Source organism: Perognathus longimembris, chromosome 25 (assembly GCF_023159225.1).
Source record: "Perognathus longimembris pacificus isolate PPM17 chromosome 25, ASM2315922v1, whole genome shotgun sequence".
NCBI classification, from domain to species: domain Eukaryota; kingdom Metazoa; phylum Chordata; class Mammalia; order Rodentia; family Heteromyidae; genus Perognathus; species Perognathus longimembris.
This window is the reverse complement of record NC_063185.1, coordinates 16,952,721-16,972,423: the sequence shown is the minus strand read 5'-3', so window position 1 is coordinate 16,972,423 and position 19,703 is coordinate 16,952,721. Positions and strand designations below refer to the sequence as shown.

The 19,703-nt window shown below is 41.3% G+C and overlaps 2 protein-coding genes across 2 annotated transcripts; both read left to right on the top strand.

Moving 5' to 3' along the window:
* Window positions 1–6,979: 6,979 nt before the first annotated feature.
* On the top strand, window positions 6,980–8,051 carry LOC125341948 (olfactory receptor 10-like). Its single transcript, XM_048334075.1, has one exon. The coding sequence runs from the start codon at window positions 6,980–6,982 to the stop codon at window positions 7,913–7,915; it is 936 nt and encodes a 311-aa protein (XP_048190032.1). The 3' UTR covers window positions 7,916–8,051.
* Window positions 8,052–12,441: 4,390 nt separating this feature from the next.
* On the top strand, window positions 12,442–13,377 carry LOC125341983 (olfactory receptor 10-like). The gene has a single exon (XM_048334121.1). The coding sequence runs from the start codon at window positions 12,442–12,444 to the stop codon at window positions 13,375–13,377; it is 936 nt and encodes a 311-aa protein (XP_048190078.1).
* Window positions 13,378–19,703: the final 6,326 nt, after the last annotated feature.

Genomic DNA, 19,703 nt, shown 5'->3' with positions numbered 1-19,703 from the left:
TTTTCTGTGACTGTGGCCACAGTTCTTTGTATCTCCAGGCTTACTTCAAAGATCTCTTATGGCAGCAACCCCTGTATGAGAAAACTGAGAAAAGAGCTTTTCTCATGGAGCCTGTAAATTTCAGACACAGCTGTTATTTACTCACTGGAAGCAAATGGCGAAATCATATGTTGAGCATGGACTCAGCATGGCAGTAGCAACTCATCAGCTGTGTACGATCTCCATCCCGGAGAAGCATCTCCCCTGGAAGAAGAGAATGGAGAAGAAAGGAGTTTACAATTGTGGGACCAAGTATCAAAGTTTTTAATAACTTAGGTGTTACAAGTCATTAGGTGGAAAATTATGGAACAAAATCTTCATGACAAAGTTATACATTGGAAACAGTAAAGTGAACAAAGCAAATTAAAAGAAGCAAAAATGTCAATAAATATTTATAATATATTTCTTTTTAATTTTATGTGAAAGTTTATTTTGGGGCTCTACTCATTTCCCTCTATGTCTGTATTTAAGTCAGAGTCACATCTCCACTTGCTATCATTTCATTCCATGTACTTAAATGATGGTTTTCTATTAAAAAGCAAGGTATCTTTGTTAATAACCTTTCTTTATTGCTTTAAAAAACTTAGTATTGACTTAATCATATTGTATTCCAATTAAAATCACTAATATTGGTTTAAAACTAGCAAAAATTGTTTTTGCACATCATCAATTATCTTCACTAATACTATAACAGCATGGTGACCATGTTGTTATATTTTGTTATATTCCTGGATGGTTAATGATGACAAGTTTCAAAGGGTTTAAATAATGTATCCAAGTTCTCATAGCAAATACGATGTGAAGCTGAGATCCATGCTTCTGCAAAACTTCAATGCCAACCTTACAAGACTACACAGAAAATTATCTTCTTTTGAGACTGGGAATTTTAATAGAAAAAGAAAGACTGAAGTCAGAAAAAAAAAGTGGTTGGAAAGGGGAAAAGAACATCAAGACTGTACATTGGAGAGAAGATAGCCTCTTTAACAAATGGTCTTGGGAAAACTGGCTACCCACACACCAAAGAATAAATGTATAGCCTTATTTGGGGCCATATATAAAAGTAATTTAAAATATATCAAATAAATAAACATCAAATGTGACACAATAAATATCTTAGATGAACATGTAAAAGCTTGTGACACTGGATTTGGCAATATCTTGGAGATGACATGAAAACTATAGGCAACAAAAATATTCAATACAAAAAGGTTCTTTTCGTATTGGAGGTACTGGATTTTTAATTCAGGACACTATGTTTGCTAGATAGGCACTTACTCCCCCGTTTTCTGCACTGGTTGTTTTTGAGATAGGGTCTTACTTTCAGCCTGAGCCTACCCGGAACACAATCCACCTATTCAGGCTTATTGGTGCATGCTACCATGTCCAGCATTTCCCACTGAGATGAAGTCCTGTAGACTTTTCAGTCCAGGCTGGCCTAGAGCCAGTAACTTCCTGATATCAGCCTCCCCTGTAGTTAGGATTACAGATGTAAGCCACTGGCACTCTACCAAATGCAGAGGAGTTAGAATTGAACAATCAGAGAGCAGTTATTTCAGGTGATGTCTATGTCTATTTAGTAAATTTCTTTGGAGCCACAGCCTATGTTCCCCTGCACTGTGTTCAGACAAAGAAAATACACTGTTCTACTATACTAAACTCTGAGCACCACACCTACAATGTTATCAAATCACACAGTGACACCTGACATGTTACATTAACATTACCTTACGAGTGGGGAAACTGAGGCTCAAACATACCTACCAAGCCTTTCAAGGTCACAAGGCTAGTAATGGCAGAGCTATTTCCTCTACATCCTTCATGCTTTTATTAGAGACAATTTTGAATCTTGTCTTTATTTTTCACGACATTGGAACAGTGTTCTTCAATAAATAATCGTGGAATGAATTGTTAGGAGAATGCATTTTATCTTTTTAAAAAAAATTATATTTTTTGCCAGTCCTGGGGCTTGAACTCAGGGCCTGAGCACTGTCCCTGGCTTCTTTTTGCTCAAGGCTTAGCACTCTGCCACTTGAGCCACAGCGCCACTTCTGGCTTTTTCTATATATGTGGTGCTGAGGAATCGAATCAGTGCTTCATGTATACGAGGCAAGTGCTCTTGCCACTAGGCCACATTCCTAGCCCTGCATTTTATCTTTACATGTATTACAAACAAAATCAAGGTACAAAAACCCAATGTTGATTCGTTACGTATAGGGTGTTGGAGAGATATAAAACATCAAACTTTTCATTCAGGAAATAAATATTTTGCTGGATTGATGATACACAGAGGTGAGAATATGAGCATTAGATCAAGATCCCAGAGAAGGAAGACATTCAGATGATGGTAAAGACAGTAGGCATCAAGCAAGTCACAGAATTTATTCTGATTGGAGCATTTGAAGGATGAGGATCAAAGTAGGAAAGAATGAGGAACTTCAAGATTTTCATGAACCAAGTGGAATGCTGTGTATGAACAATGCTTTTCGTTTTGGGCAGAGCTTGGGGAGTGGAGAGAACCAGGACTCGGAGAGCAGTCCGTTGACTCTAATCACCACACTGGGGCCCTCAGGTCTCCAAGGTCACACTTCCTTTCCTGTTATTAAAGAGGCCTTGGTACACCCCAAGGGCAGAGCTGGAGTGCTGAGCCTTAGAGCTAGGAGGTGGCTTGATGACACACACCACTTCCTGGTCAAAGTTGATTAGGTGAATGGGGGAATGTGAACCCTCCTCCAGCAGCAAGGGCCTCCAAAGCCTGCCCTGCTGAGAGAGGAAGCCATAACTTCTCTGAACCACACAGGCCTGATCCAAGCCCTTCGGTGCACAGACGGTCAGAACCACAGAGGAACAGGTCTGTCCCAGACAGCTCTAGATGTCACCAGCGTCCAGTGGGTTTTGTATTGTCTTAAAGTCAATCGAACCGAGAAGGTAAATGCAATTATTTTCTTTCCTAGTCTCTGGTGAGTACTACTTGAGGGGGGCTATTCTAACATGGCTTTGCACTCCCACAACTCACTTCCTATGATTCTAATATGGTCGTGAAGTGCTCTGATCAGAGACTGAGGCAAAGAACATTGGCAGGGTCCGAGTTGTTGAAAATAAATAAAAATAGAAGAGTCTTGAAGATGACCTAAAATACTTGTGGCCTAGGATGGGGATTATGTGATGCTGCTAGAAGAGTGATGGAGTTAAGATGTGAAATGGTTACGTCTGAGGAAGTGCAGACTGATGGAGAATGGGCAGAAGGACAATTTGGTACCTAGTTGGGTCTGTGAGTTTATTCTTCTGAAAACAAATGTAAACACATCAAGAGAAAGTAAGACTTGATTCAAATGGAAGGGCCCATGTTCTGATAATAAAAGGGATTTTTAAGGGATTTACAGGACCTTTCTTTGCTCAGACAGAAGAATTTCCTAGTTTAAATATAGCTTTGTAAGAGTGAGGCTGAAATTGCTACACTGGCTTGAAGGATCTAGTGGATAATTTCTGATTTCAATAATTTTATTATTGGCTGGGGGTGTCGTTCAGTTGTAGAGCACTTGGCTAGTATTTGGGAAAATTGATTCTTAGCACTTCAAATTTTTATTTTTTTTAATGGCAAATTTGCCCACAAAGACACACAACCCAGATGGACTTCCGAGACACCTATCTTTGGGAAGGGAGCAATATCAAATTGGCAAATGACACAAAGTTTAGAGTTTGTTAAGGGGATTAAGAATAGATATTTGTTTGTTTATTGACATTACTGGGGCTTGAACGAGGGGCCTGGGTGCTATCCTTGAGCTTTTTGTGCTCATGGCTAGTGCTCTACCACATGAACCACAGCTCTACTTCTGGCTTTTTGGTGGTTAATTGTAGACAAGCATTGCACCAACTTTTCTGCCTAGGCTGGCTTCCAACTGAGATGCTCAGATCTCAGCTTCCTGAGCAGTTAGGATTACAGGCGTGGGCACTGGCATGCAGCAGGGTTTTCATTGTTTAAGCGATAGTTTTAAAGTAGAAAAAAATGCAGAGTGTCAAGCCCGGCAAAATCTCTAACCTACAGAGCACATAGAATCGGAGCTGTCTTCTTGCTTACAGGATTTCAGATACAAGGCACCGCATCCCAAACATAACAGCCTTCCCAGCCTGCTTTCTAATAAGGCCAAGGATGGTTCCAGGCTTTATGCTGGCTAAGGGCCCGGAAGAGAGCTGGAGCAGGTGAGTTTCTGTGGCTCAGGGAACTATTGAACGCACTCTTGTGCCAGTCCTTGTGCTAGGTGATGAAACTGTAATTGTCACTGTGGTGAGAGACTCAGCTCTGCTCCCTGGTAGATCCACAGGGACAGGGAAAGAAGGTGGGAGTTAAGTCAAACACGGTCAGTTCTATATAGGTAAGTACGATGCCCCCCGCTGAATCACATAGTAAAGGACTTAGTCAGACAAAAGAAGTCAATAATTTTTTAAAATTAGTTAATTGTTTTTTCTTTTAAGAAGAGAGTTGTTCAGCGTCAGTGCTGTTGACATTCCAGGACCAGATCACTCTTGTGTGTGTGTCGGGGTGGTGGTGGTGCGTGGAGAATGGGGAGCAGCGCTGGGGACTCCACAATGTCCGCAGGCCTTGGCAAATGTCCCCTCGTGGCTAACATCACGGCCAGCTGAGAGCCGCCGCCTCGGGTGGGATGCTGGGGAGGGGTGCTCGCACACGGCTGGGTGCGTGGGCAAGCCATCTTGACGGGGAAGAGGAGGAAATGATTTTACATATCCACCATCTCACCTCGTCACCCATCTTCTTTGTTTTGTGGCAACGGCAGCTAAAATCTGCCCAGGAATCTGCAATCACGTAGCATTTTCAATGCCTACACTTTCCATGCAGTTAGATCTCGTTTTTAGTTTAAATACCTTCTGCTCTGTCTTCTTTGACCTACACCACCCCAGGTGTGGTCTGTACCCCATTCCTAATAACCTGTTTTTATTTTTCAATTCTGTGGAGTTGGCGTAGTTTTTCTCTTACATGGCACATCTTTGCTTCTGGCTCATTTCACTTGTCCAGTGCCCCTCAGTTTCATCCATGTTGTGGCAAAACACAAGGCCTTTGTTTTTATTGTACAGAAGGTAAGGCCCAGTGTCATACTTCTGTATGTAGACATCCATTTTATTTCTAGCACTACTTCTGGCAGAGGCTATCATCTTCTGGCATATCCTCTTGGTGCCTTTGCGAAAAATTAGTTGATCCTAGTGTCAAGAATTTATTTCTGGCTCTCTTTTTCTGTTCATCTAGGGTATGTTTCCCCCAACTTATTTTTAAAACTCTGTTTACAGAAAACAAATTTCTATGAGAGGTAAAAGGGGTGTCAAATGTTTCACTGACCAAAATTTATTTAACTGCTACTATTTACCATAGATGAATGTAACACTGATTTAGCAGTTCCAGAGTAGCATACAGGAACATAATATAGATTCATGTATATATATATATGTATATATATATCCACATATATGTATGTTTATATAATTAAAAATGTATTTTTGTGTGTATTTTCTGGTCTTGGGGTTTGAACTCAGGGCCTGGGCACTATCTCTGAGCTTCTTTTGCTCAAGGATAGTGCTCTACCACTTGAGCCACAGGTCCACTTCCAGCTTTCTTTTTGGGTAATTTACTGGAGATAAGAGTCTCCCAGACTTTCCTGCCTGGGCTGGCTTTGAACCATGATCCTCAGATCTTAGCCTCCTGAATAGCTAGGATGACAGGTGTGAGTCTCTGGTGCCCACCTAAAAATGTATTTTTATTCAATCCTTTCTCAACAATGGAGGTGCTCAGAACCCAGAGAGGAACTAAGACAAGCAAAGAGGATTTCAGTGAGTCGGCAAGTGCAAGGAAGAAACTACAAAGAAGGCTCCTCTAAAGAGGTGAAGCATTTGCCCGTAGAGGTCAATTACGTGACTTGTCATTGAAGGAATGGGGGAATGGGAAATCCGTCATCATCAGGAACATATTTGTTTTTAACTTCCTCTCCAAAGTAATGTATGTATACTCTTTTCAGTCCTTCTTGACAGATGGTAACTGATGTGAGTGAGGCTTCTGGGATTGGTGCCTTCACCTTATGTCCCAAGCAGAAGGAAGTAGACGAACAACCCGAGATCTAGTTTGTGATCGTGACCTGATGACGCCTGGATCCCACAATGAAACAAACACCTCCGCTGGCCAAGAAGAAGAGTAAAAAGTCAACATCAAAGAATACTAATACCATACGTACGCATCTTAGTTCTTAAAAAGCAGGTAACACATTACTGGGTTTGATCCTAATCTCAATGCTCAGGGAAGAAATACATCACATTCGTTTTCATCACTGAAGTATCAGATCCTCAAGATCGAGAGGTAAGGTCCCAGGCACAAAGCTATTAGACCTTTCAGAGTCTAATACAAAAGTGACCTCAATCCTAAATTAGAGATTTCCAGCTGAGGAAAAAAAAAAGAGGAAAATAGAAGACTGGACAGAAAAGATGTGGATATAAAAATACAATTTATGTGCCTAAGCTCAGTGCTAGTTCCCACCTACAATCCTAACCCTAATCCTACTTGGAAGAGAGGAAGCATGGAGGATGGCACTTCAGGTTCGGCCAGGGTAAAAAGTTTTTGAGAGCCAGCCCCGTAACAAATACACGAATGTACCTGCACATTCGCCTCAGCTCCATCAGGGAACATAAAGGAGGGGATGGATGTGGTCCAGCTTCGCTAGAGCAAAGAATGGGAACCCATCTCCACAGTTACTGAAGCAAAAATTGCTGGAACCATTACTCAAGTGGTGGAGCTCCCCCCCTTGAAAGCTCAATGCCCAGCACTGTGCCTGCCATGAAACTGCATGATTGCTGAGTACTTAACAGCTAGGGATATATTTTTTTAAATCCTGTTCTTTATAGATGGCATAAGATTGTGTCGTGCTGTCTGTACAGGTGAAGGGCTATGGGAAGGTTCAATACCACTTTTGGAGAAGGCTTTATTTTGGTGGGCTTCTCAGATTGGCCTCAACTGGAATTCGTTTTTTTTGTCTACATTTTGATTTTCTACTCCTTAACTCTGTTGGGCAACACCACCATCATCATTCTGTCTCGATTAGACCTTCGACTGCGCACGCCCATGTACTTCTTCCTCTCCCACCTCTCCTTCCTGGACCTTTGCTACACCACCAGCACTGTGCCCCAGCTTCTCATCAACCTCCATGGACTCGACAGGACCATCAGCTACGCCGGCTGCGTGGCCCAGCTCTTCATTTTTCTCGCCCTGGGCTCCACTGAGAGCATGCTCTTGGTGGTGATGGCCTTCGACCGCTATGCCGCCGTGTGCCGTCCCCTCCACTATACCACCATCATGCACCCCCTTCTCTGCAAAGTACTGGCGACTGCTTCGTGGGTGGGGGGCTTAGTGAACTCTGTGATTCAGACCAGCCTCATGATGGTCATGCCTCTCTGTGGCCACCAACTGAACCACTTCTTCTGTGAGATGCCTGTCTTCCTGAAGCTGGCTTGTGAGGACACGGAAGGGACAGAGACCAAGATGTTTGTGGCTCGAGTCATAGTTGTTGCTGTTCCTGCAGCTCTAATTCTAGGCTCCTATGCACGCATTGGCAGGGCTGTGCTGAGGATCAAGTCAACGGCTGGGCGCAGAAAGGCTTTTGGAACTTGTGGGTCTCACCTTGTGGTTGTGTCTCTGTTTTATGGCTCAGCCATGTACACCTACCTCCAACCCAAGGGCAGTTACTCTGAGAGCGAGGGGAAGTTTGTTGCCCTTTTTTATGCCATAATCACCCCCATGCTGAACCCTCTGATCTATACGCTGAGGAACAAGGATGTGAAGGGGGCTCTGTGGAAGGTATTAGGGAGAGGCAGGGACTCAGGATAGGAGGCAAAATATTGGTAAAGTACTCTTTTCTGTGCTCTCAGGTTATAAAGCCCATATTGTTCTGCGTAGAGCATCTGATCTCTAGGAAGCAACTCTCAGAGGGCCTCAAGGTTTTAGTGTCTTCGTTGTTTTGTGTTTGGGGCACGGGGAGGTCTCGAGATGCTCACTTTCTAGTACCGTTGTGCAGGAGGGAAGGCGTAAGGGCTGCTTTGTCTCACACCTTTCCCAGGGAACGAGGCTGGGGAGAGCGTGTTCTGCGCTCTTGTGGGGAGGGTGGCTGGGTTCTTGGAAGTCTGAGAGTGAGAGAAGGCTCAATGCTGAGTGGGAACACCTTTTTTTTTTTTCTTTCAAGTGAGATCCTGCCACACAGTTGGACAAGACTTCCCACTTTTCTGATTTTTCTCTGACTTTCTTCACATTCCTTCACAGCTCAGGACCTATTTCAAAGGTCTCTTAGAGTGGTAACCTTTCTATGATATTTAGAGCAAACAAAGGGATCAAGAAGAGAACTTTTTCATGGGACATGTAAGTCGTGAACAGCCGCCACTTACGCATTTGAAAAAAATGTGAAGTCTTTTTTTTTTCAGCATGGACTACACAGAGGCAGTAGCATCTTATCCACTATACTCACTTTCCATCATAGAGAAGAAATAAATACACAGCTGTTAGATCAAGAAGAAATGATATGAAATGAAAAGGCATCTAAATGTTTTGAATGCCTGAATAGAAAACTTTATATAGAAAATCCTTACTTAAGAAAGTTAAATGAAATAAAAAGAAGCAATAAATATCTAATAAATATCATTTGACTACATGTATGAAAGTTTATTCTTGTGCTCTATTTTCTTATATGTATCTTTTGGTGTTAATAACATATCTCCATTATTATCACATCATTCTAGTCAATTAAATTATTGTTTTGTGTCAAAAAGTGAAGTAAAGCTGTACACTGGTGGCTCATGCCTGTAATCCTAGCTACATGGGAGGCTGAGGTCTGAGGATTCCAGTTCAAAGACAGCCCAGGCTAAGTGTCTGTAAGATTCTTATGTCCAACTTACCACCAAAAAGCAAGAAGTGGGATTGTAGCTCAAGTGGTTGAACACTAAAAGCTCAGGGACAATGGCCGGGCCCTGACATCAAGCCCCAGGATCAACACCAACACACACACGCACACACTTTATTTTCTTAAAAATAAACATGCTCTCCATGGAGAAAATGATCAAACAGTTCTGAAGTACATGCAGAAACAACTGAATACACACACACACACACACACACACACACACACGTACGTACATACATACATATATATAATCTCCTTGGACGATTTTTATTTTGTAAGAAATTCCCATTTTTCCCTAACAAATTCTAATTGTGCAACAATATAACTGTAGAAGAAAAAAATCCAAACAAAATACTTACAAGGAGCTCAAAAGAGTAAAGAGCATTCTCAATAAGAAAAAGAAGGTGTGGAGACTTGGACTACAAATTACTCAGTTGTTGTAAATCTATGATAATAAAGACGAAGAGTAACCGTGAGGATAGAAGATGAGATAGGAAAATGAAAAGAGAACCACCAGAATCAACTCCATGCAATTATTTCTAGTGAAGTCTGTCTCATGTTAAAATGCAGAATTCTTTGGAGTCAGAGAATATATTTTCTGTATTTGTTTTCAGGCAAAGGAAAGGTATGGAATGAACACGGTGTATTAAGAGTGATATTGATGCCACCAAGTTAATGTCTACCACCCATCAACACTTCATATACATTGTGTCATTAATCTACAAGCCGTGGCAGAAACGGTCACATTTACACCATATGACTGGAGACACGGAGACTCAGTCATCTCAAGAAAGATCTTCCTCAAGACCATAAATACACTAACAGCAGAGCTATTTTCTCCATGATACCACAAGTGGATGGAGATCATTTTGACTGTTTTATTTCTCACTGTGTTAAAACATTGTTCGTTGCTTAACATTCATTTGGTATTGTCAAGAATATAACGATTTAACTTGCTCAGTGACACACAGAATTGAGACTATATAGCAAATACATGAAGAGGCCAGCGATGAAAAGTGTTCAGGTGTGGAGAACATGATTAGCTTCAGGTGAGATGAGGAGTTTGGTCAGAGGAATGAAGGATTGGTGGGATTGGGGGAAAAGTAGGGATGTGGGAAGAATCTCAGAAAGCACAGTTCAGTTCTATGAAACAAGCAAAAAAAGTATGTTTTGAAAGTGCTGTAGAGATGTTTGGTTTGGTTTGAGCTGTGGATGGGGAAGAGAGAAAATTGAGGATTTCATGGCAGATCTTGGGAAACTATCAGTTGATTTTAATTGCCACACTGGGGCTAGAGATCTCTAGGGCTTTACTTGGCAAACAAGTCTCCCCTCACTGGTATTAAAGAGGCCTTGGCAATGATGTCCTATGGGCAGAATTGGGGTGCTCATCCTTAGGGTCAGGAGGTGGTTTTGATGGCCCTGTAGCTCCTTTTCTGTCCTGGTGAGGGTGAGAGAGTAGAGCTAGGAGGAGGATGTTTCCATTCTCCCATGAATGGATGGGACTGTAACTTATTATAAGCACTCGTGGACTAAAGCTATCATCTCTAACTTCAATTCCGCAGATAACGTCAGGAACAAGAAGAGTCTTCCTCAGACATTGGTAGGTACCAGCAGTCTCAACTAAATCTCATATCACATTTTTTAAATAAATTAAGCAGTTGCGCAAAGGAGTTTCAATTCCAGGAGTCAGATTATGAATACAATGCATCTTGCTCAATGTCATCCCTTTTATTGTTCCTCCCTACTTTCCCAATTCTTTTTACATAGTGTTCATTCAATATAATGACTTCTGATGCCAACTGGCTAAAGGAAATGAGTGCAGCTATACCTTTTGTGCAGCTCTGATGGGCAGTGGAAAAATCCAGACAAAAAGAAATATTCCATAAAGTCATTAGACCTGGATTCATTATATTTGGTGCCTGGTTTGAATGTCTAAATGGTAATCTCATGCAAGAAGGTATTTTATCAATGTTTAAGTCTCTCTCTACCACTCCTCCACCCATTCAAATATACACAGTACATCACAAAAATGTCTTCTTACTCACCAACCACACACATTGAAGGAACTCAATACATATGGTTTTTCTCATTAAGTCTGAAGGCTGGCTTACTAGGAATTTGAAGTCCTAGTCAAACTCAAATCCTGTGATGCCCAGGTAATAATATACAAAGTAGTAGATATCAAGACCAGGAGACAAAAAAGAGAGGCCTGATCAGAGATGCTAAAGATACATCAAGGAGGAATTCTTGGAGCAGTAGACAACAAGAAGGGCAATAGCAAGAGACAATGTTCGCAAATGTTCTCAATGTTCTCAGTGTTGAACAGTTTGCTAATGTAGCCTTTGGCTACAGACTCCAGCTATTGTTTTCTGGTCTTAGGATAGAACCTGTTGGTGGGTAATCACTACCTATGTGATGGAAGAGCTTTTAAGATTGCACTAAGAAGTTGTAGGCTATGACTAGATATTGGCTTATTCTATTAATGTAGGTTGGGTAAACTATGATAGAGTGAACTAAGGGTCTGTGATAGAGCCTATTCTTATAAACTTACAGAATAGATCATATCATTGAATCTTAATTAAGACCCTGTGAAGTGTTATTTTTCTTGTTTCACAGTAAGTAAGCTGAGACTCACAGAAGTAAATGTTCCAGAATAGATGATGTAACTTGTTAGTGATATTGTTAATGAGGAGTTACTTCATATGGACTTAAAGCTACCACATTCTACCATAGAGGCCACTCAAAAATAGCTTTGTCCATCAGCTAACCCACATGCAAGATAACACTTGGTTATTACTCACATTTTCTTCCCTCTTTTCCACAAGAGCATCACAGATGGAATCTAAATGGCTGCATGGAATCATCGAGCCAGTAGTCCCCATTAATGATGACCTTCCGGTTCCGCGGACTTCATTAAAAACAAGAATGAGCTGCCCTCTGGTCATGATCAGGGACCCAGGATTGGAAAATGACAGATAAGAACCGCAGTCTAGTTAGTCCTGGGTCTTGATCTCAAAGCACTCTATGAACTAGAACAAAGAATAAAAGAGAACAACAGGGAACAAAAAAATGTTCTATGGGAAAAAATGTTCCATGGTATAGTTTTAATTTTCAAAGCAGCTCATGCATTACTGGGTTAGGTCCTAATCTTAATACAAGGAGAAAGTCCCCGCACTTTCAGACACAGAAAGATCAGATACACAGGATTGAGGGACCTAGAAAAAGTCCTAAATACAAGGAAATAAGCTTCTGGTTCAACAAAAATGACATCATTCTTGATCCAGTCTTTTCCAGTCTAAAGAAGAGTTAAAATGAGAGCATCAGACAGAATGGAACTGAATAGCAAAATAGGAAATAAAGAACATGAGTTTTGAATATTTTGAGATTGTCAGGAAATAATGTGTTAACTCATGTTCTTCAACGGAGACGCCGGATTGTCTTCTGCTTCTATAGTTGAAAGGGTATGGGAAGATTTAACAGCAGTTGGGGTGGGGACTTCATTTTGGTGGGCTTCTCAGATTGGCCTCAACTGGAACTCATTCTTTCTATCTTCATTTCAATGTTCTACACCTTAACTCTCTTTGGCAACACCACCATCATTGTTCTTTCACAACTGGACCCTCGACTGCAGACACCCATGTACTTCTTCCTCTGCCACCTCTCCTTCCTGGATCTCTGCTACACCACCAGTATTGTGCCTCAGCTTCTCATCAACCTTCAAGGACACAACAGGACCATCAGCTATGGAGGCTGTGTGGCCCAGCTGTTCCTTTTCCTTGCCCTGGCCTCCACGGAGAGTGTGCTTTTGGTGGTGATGGCATTTGACCGCTATGCTGCCGTGTGCCGTCCCCTCCACTACACGACCATCATGCACCCTCTTCTCTGCCTGTCCTTGGCCATTGCTTCCTGGGTGGGAGGCTTCATGAACTCTGTGATTCAGTCTAGCCTCATGATGACCATGCCGCTTTGTGGCCGTCAGCTGAATCACTTCTTCTGTGAGATGCCCGTACTCCTGAAGCTGGCTTGTGAGGACACAGGAGGAACAGAGGCCAAGATGTTTGTGGCCCGAGTTGTGATCTTGATCTTTCCGGTAACACTAATTCTAGGCTCCTATGTGCGCATTGCTCAGGCAGTGCTGAAGTCCAAGTCCTTGGCAGGGTACAGGAAGGCTCTGGGGACTTGTGGGTCCCACCTTGTGGTGGTTTCTCTATTTTATGGTGCAGGCATCTACACCTACCTCCAGCCTAAGGGAAGTTACTCTGAGAACAAGGGGAAGTTTGTTGCTCTTTTTTATACAATCATTACCCCTATGCTCAATCCTCTGATTTATACCCTAAGGAACAAAGATGTGAAGGGGGTTCTTAAAAAGATACTAGGGGGTGGAAGAGACTCAGAGTAGAAGAAAGGAAGATCAAGACCATTTTTCTGCAGTAGTTATCAGACTACAACACATAGCCTGTCTTTTCAGGGCAGTAGCTTAGTAGAAAATGGAGCCTCTGGAGCCTTTGGTTTTGAGTGCCTTCCATGTCTGGAGCTTGGATATCATGGTTGATTTCTTGTTCAGTGTCTATGTTAATAGAGAACAAGTGCTGAGCTACACTGTGATGCTGGGGTCAAAGATGCTTGGGATTTTGACTACTAGCAGAAAGTAGAATTTGGGTTCTGGACAAGCCTGAGAGTCAGGGAGGAATTTAATTCTGAGTCAGAATGCCTTTACAGATTGCTGGTGCGTTTCCAGGCAGTTTATGCTATGACAAAAGCCACAGGATTTGGGCTGACAAGTACTCTGTGACTCTGCACAGGTCCCCTCACATCTCAGAGCTTGTTTTTAAAGCCTCTTGCAGTCACGAGCCTTCCATGACAATGGAGCAAATAAGGAGGTAGTAATTCCTTATGAAGTATTTTGAGTTTTAGATACAAATGTAATTTACCTAGTTAAAGAGAAAAAGGCAAAAGTAGCATTGGCATTGCATCAGCAACGGCAGCACAGTCTCAGGCTCACTGTGTTGTTTCATGAAGAAGATACTTTCCACGAATGATAATAGAGTAGAAACTAGCAAGACTAGTAGAAACTAGTAGAGCCAAGTGGAAGAGATGCAGGAAGGAACAACAGATCTGAATGACACAAGGATGGGGAAATAAATATGGAGGGGGGGAGAGAGAGAGAGAGAGGCATACCGAGAAATATATATATATATATACATATATGTATATATATGAAATAGAGAGAGAGGAAGCAAGATGGAGAAGGAGGCAGAGTAGGCAGGGGAGAGTGTGAAAGAGAAATAGAGAGATAGAGAGAGAGAACAATTATTCTCAAGAATCCTTGGAGCAGTGTAATGACAGTGGCTTTTGGAAATTCCACCAGTATCATATCATTCCATGCACTTAAACAATGGTTTCATTTGAAAAAAATGTAGATGTCATAGGCAGATGTGGTGTTCGGCACCTGTCACCCCAGCTATGAGGAAGGCATAGCTAGGAGGACCACAGTTCTAGGCCTACCCAGGCCAAGAGCAAAAGGCTAAAAAATAACAAAAGCAAAAAGAGCTAAAGGTGTAGCACAAGAGGCAGAGCCCAAAGACTGCTTCTAAAATGCAGGTATATTTGTTAATAATCTACAGTTCATGTTTCGTGAATCATCTTTATTTCAATACCAATCTCTCTATTTGTTTAATATTTTAAGTACTTGCTGTGCAAAAAATGGTCATTAATTACATAACAGCACTGCAAGAGTTAGTTTTTTTGTTTGTTTTTTTTGGCCAGTCCTGGGCCTTGGACTCAGGGCCTGAGCACTGTCCCTGGCTTCTTCCCGCTCAAGGCTAGCACTCTGCCACTTGAGCCACAGCGCCGCTTCTGGCCGTTTTCTGTATATGTGGTGCTGGGGAATCGAACCTAGGGCCTCGTGTATCCGAGGCAGGCACTCTTGCCACTAGGCTATATCCCCAGCCCCAAGAGTTAGTTTTGTTAGTCTCTCCTCATTCATGATGAGACTACATATAGTCTATTTGGAACCAAATTAGGTTCCAAATAGTTTAATCCACTTACCCAAGTGCCTATACCAAATGTTTGGGAAGTGCGATCCAGGCTTCTAAAATCCTGAATGGAATTCCTACCATATCATATCTCCAGTCCTTCTTTTCTTAGAGTGAGTTCTTGGTGGAAGAAGATATAGGTAGAAAGAAAGATGGTTGGAGAGGAAATTATATGTGAACTTATTATCGTTCACAGCTTCACTTTGGTGATTCTGTCCAGGGTTCTAGACTTTTCTGAGCTATTCTTTGGTGAGGAACCATATTTTTCCCTCAATAAAGTTAATACTATCTACAATAATAGATTCAATTTCTGGAACTTTTATTATAGGTGAAGAAGCACTGTGTTACACAAGAGGCCATGTTGTTACACTAAATTTTTAAGAAATAAAAAAAAATCTCATTAGTTTTATTTATCAGGATATTGAAAGTTAGATATTTTTGTGTGGGTTTTTTTTGCTTCAAGTTACTTGGAGAATAAATGGTATGTCACTACCTGAAAAATCCTTATTTTTATATTTACTAACTGAAGGTACTAACCAATAACCCACATGAAATAAATGTGTTGAGTTTCCTATACCCTGCATAGCAAAACCTAAATAATTTAAGCATATGAATAACTTAATAGAAGGCTTTATTTGAACACACAGGACAGAGTTTAATAAAATAGTTTTGTAGTTACTGTGTTCTTCCTTTGTCTTGTCGAAAATATAGCCAGTCGATTATATTAATGGGAGCATATCTCACACTGGAGCAATTTTAAAAGGCTGTGTACACACAACCATGCATGATTTTTCACAAGTTCTGTCTTGTGGGAGCAAATTGCATCTCCATGGAATCTTACACCCTTCTTGGGCTTCACTGGATCTTTTCATTCAAGACAATGGTTAATTGATCATCAGAGACCATGGGTCCCCACAGTCATGTGAGAGCCAGCTAGTAGTACCCAGGCTCCTTCTATTATCAGCCTGATAGAGGTGGTTGGAGCTGACTTTATGTTATTACCTTATGCTGAATGTATTGTCTAAATTAAAATTTGTATATTTGAGATTCACAAAATGACAAGGGATTCTGTCACTGTAATGAAGCAAATGAATGTATCTACCATCATACATAATTACCTCTCTCTCTCATCTAACCTTTTTGATGAGAGGCGTTAAAAACATAATCCCAAACACAGTCCTACTTTACTAACTACAGCACTCATCTTGTAGTCTAGGTCTCTTATTCATTCTATATATTGTCTAATTTGTATCTTGTGATCTATATCTGCCTATGTCTTCCCAATTCCCTGGTCAATATAACACCATAACTATGATGGCATTCTCCATCTGTGTGTACAAAATATGTACATGCATGTGTATACGTATGTACTGAGGCTTGAACTTGGGCCCTTACACTGAGTGCATTATTCTACATACATACATACACACACACACATATATCTATATATATGTCTATTAAGTCCTTCAATTATATTTATCTCCACTCCCTTCTCCCTTTCTCTTCCTCCTGGATCTTACCCCTAAACAGTTCAAAGCCAAGGGCCAGTGGTTCACATCTATAATCCTAGCTACTCAGGAGGCAGCGAGCTAAGGATCACAGTTCAAAGCCAGCCCAGGCAGGAAAGTCTGTGAGATTCTTATCCCCAATTAAGCACCACAAAAAAAGCCAGAATCAGAGCTGTGGCTCAAGTGGTAGAGCACTAGCTTTTTTTTTTTTTTTTTGCCAGTCCTGGGCCTTGGACTCAGGGCCTGAGCTCCATCCCTGGCTTCTTCCCGCTCAAGGCTACTAGCACTCTGCCACCTGAGCCATAATGCCCCTTCTGGCCGTTTTCCATATATGTGGTGCTGGGGAATTGAACCGAGAGCTTCATGTGTAGGAGGCAAGCACTCTTGCCACTAGGCCATATTCCCAGCCCAAGCACCAGCTTTGAACAAGAAAGCTCAAGGACAACACAGAGGCCCTCAATTCAGGCTCCATGACTGACAAGAAAAAAACACAACTGAACTTAAGTCTCTAAAAGAAACAAATTAAAAATGATGCTTGAATGAAAGCTGGATATCTGGAGAAATCATCTATTGGCACTACAATCAATACTGCTGAGATAAAATATTATTTAGAAGAAAACAAAACATGTTAAGTCATAGCCTAAATGTAAATAAAAATCATTAGTAAAACTAGAAAATTAGAAGAACACAGAGAATATTTTTATTAATTTATCATGAAGTTGCATTTTTTTGATAAAATACAAATCAAGGAAAGAATTGCATTCAATGCCCATAAAACACATGCAAATACACACATTCCTCAAGAATCCAGTGGGGGAGAAAAGCTAGAGATTAGGGGATATTTCCAATGTATATATTAATAATGATTAAAAGGCAAAATACTAAATACAGATAATCTCACAATACATTAGAAAACAAGTAATATGAAAAGGCCATTATTCTTGCTACTAACCAATAAAATGCAAATTAACAAGGCAATGTCATAAAATTTCATATCCATTTGATTAGCGAACATTTATAGGTTTGTACTTGTGAAGGAACACATGGGCTCCAGCAGTTGAAAACAACTTTCAATACTGAAGATTCCCTCAGACCTAGTACTTTATTTTGTGATTAAACTATACAGAAAGATCCAGCACACTAGCACTTGAGATATATACAAATATGTTCACCACCCCATTGTCCAAAGGAGTAAAATACCAGAACATACAAAGTGAGTTATTCTTGAAATGTAATGATTAATGTTCAAGCATGTGAAATTCTATATAGCAATTAAAATGAATAAACATCTAAATCCGCCCCCCTTGGTGGAGAGGCATCTCAGGAGACCAGTGACAGCCACTTTCATTTATTGCTCATTTCTTCATATTTCCTATTGCTGTATACTTTTTTAGTAGAGCGTGGGAAAGATTTTCACACTCTGAAATGAAGGATCTGCATGTTAATTTTGGCTCGCTCGACATACTACTTTTTGGTCACAGGAAATTTATCACATGATCCTATGTTTGTGACATTAAAGGCATCTATAGAATATCTATTATATATGTGATGATGGAATAAAGTAATTAAGCCTGTTTAAATTTCATCCTGGGCTAGGAACAAGAGAGTTCCCATTGGGTTTAGAGAGACAGCAGCAAAAGAGAAAATCAAATTTGCTCTCATGATTATGATCTGAGTACCATTTGATCAATGTCCCATCATTATCAATATATTTTCAGTGTAAATGTCACATAAAGTACAAAGGATAGTGCAATTTTATTTAGATTATTAAAATCATGTGGAAGAAGTAAAGAGATGAAAGCTTCCTATTTGTTCACTGAATGGGAATGAACTTAATGCTCCTGAACATCACACTGGCCAATGGTGAAGAGAAAACCAGGCTTAGTTCCAACAGACTCTTAAAGAGCATCTTTTCTCCTTCTCTTCCTCCCTCGGCAGCCCCCAGTGGGTGCCAGAAGTAAACAGGAGGAGGTCAGCCCAGAGCTGACCTCTTTCCTCAAGGCACATACAAATCTCTGCTCTCATTACACCTCAGGAGGCACACAGGAACCTGGGAGGGAAGACTGTGACCTTGAATCCCTGAAAATAGATCCTATGGAAGGCTAATAAAATGCACATGTATACTTGTTTGGAATCTAATTAATTTTATGGCATTAAAAGGAGTAAGATGGTAATTTAAAGTACCTTGACATAAAATTTATAACTCATAAAACTACATACTCAAAAGATGTGCATGGTATTTATACATAAAGGATTGTGCACAGAGAGAAAATATCTGAAATATCTAATTTTTATACAGGAAATACTTATTGGATCATATCAACAAGAATATATTATACAAAGAACCCAGAGAAGTGTTGTGAACTTGATAGGCGTTAAGTGAGACATGACATCTGGACTGATGGACGAAGAGCTGGTGGAAGGACTGGGGTTTAAGTAGGGAGACTGGGAAGGTCACACTGCACAGCTGTATGGAATAAGCAAGGGAGATGTGTGGTGAGGATCCTGAAAGATCAGTTTGGTTTGGGCAGTGTATGGGGAACAGAGACAGAACAGAAGGCTGGCAAGGCAGATCTTAAGAGTCTGTCAGTTGATTTTAATTGCCACATTGGGGCTCAGAAGCCTCTAGAGACACCCCCCCCACCCTGGCCCCGGTAAACAAGTCTCCCCTCACTGGTGTTAAAGAGGCCTTGGCAATGCCCTGTGGGCAGAATTGGTGTGCTCAGCCTTAGGGTCAGGAGGTGGCTCTGATGGTACCACAGCTCCTTCCTCAACTCAGTGGGTGAGGGAGCAAGGAGAGCTCAGTGGGGAGGATGCCCCATCCTCCTGGGTTCTGGGTCTCAGCAGGCTCCCCTGCCGAGGGTCATGGCTCTGTGTTATCACACCCTGCCTTGGGCCAGAGCTATCATCTATGCCTTGCCCTCCACAGATGAAGTCAGAACCAAGTGGTCCCCATCTGTCTCAGCCATTGCTAAGTGCCAGTCTCAACTAGTATCCTATCACCTCTGATGCCGGGAGAATGAAGGGAGGTGAGTCCAGGGGCTTTTGTGTGTGTGTGTGTGTGTGTGTGTGTGTGTGTGTGTGTGTGTGTGTGTGCATATCTGAGTAAGAACAAACTGGGTGGGCATTTCTGCCCTCCAGGTTAAAATCTAGGAAAGAAAAAGTATTCTATCAAGAGATTT

Bases quoted from the DNA above. Each gene is read 5' to 3' on its own strand.
- LOC125341948 (XM_048334075.1), top strand. From the start codon at position 6,980: ATGGGAAGGTTCAATACCACTTTTGGAGAAGGCTTTATTTTGGTGGGC.
- LOC125341983 (XM_048334121.1), top strand. From the start codon at position 12,442: ATGGGAAGATTTAACAGCAGTTGGGGTGGGGACTTCATTTTGGTGGGC.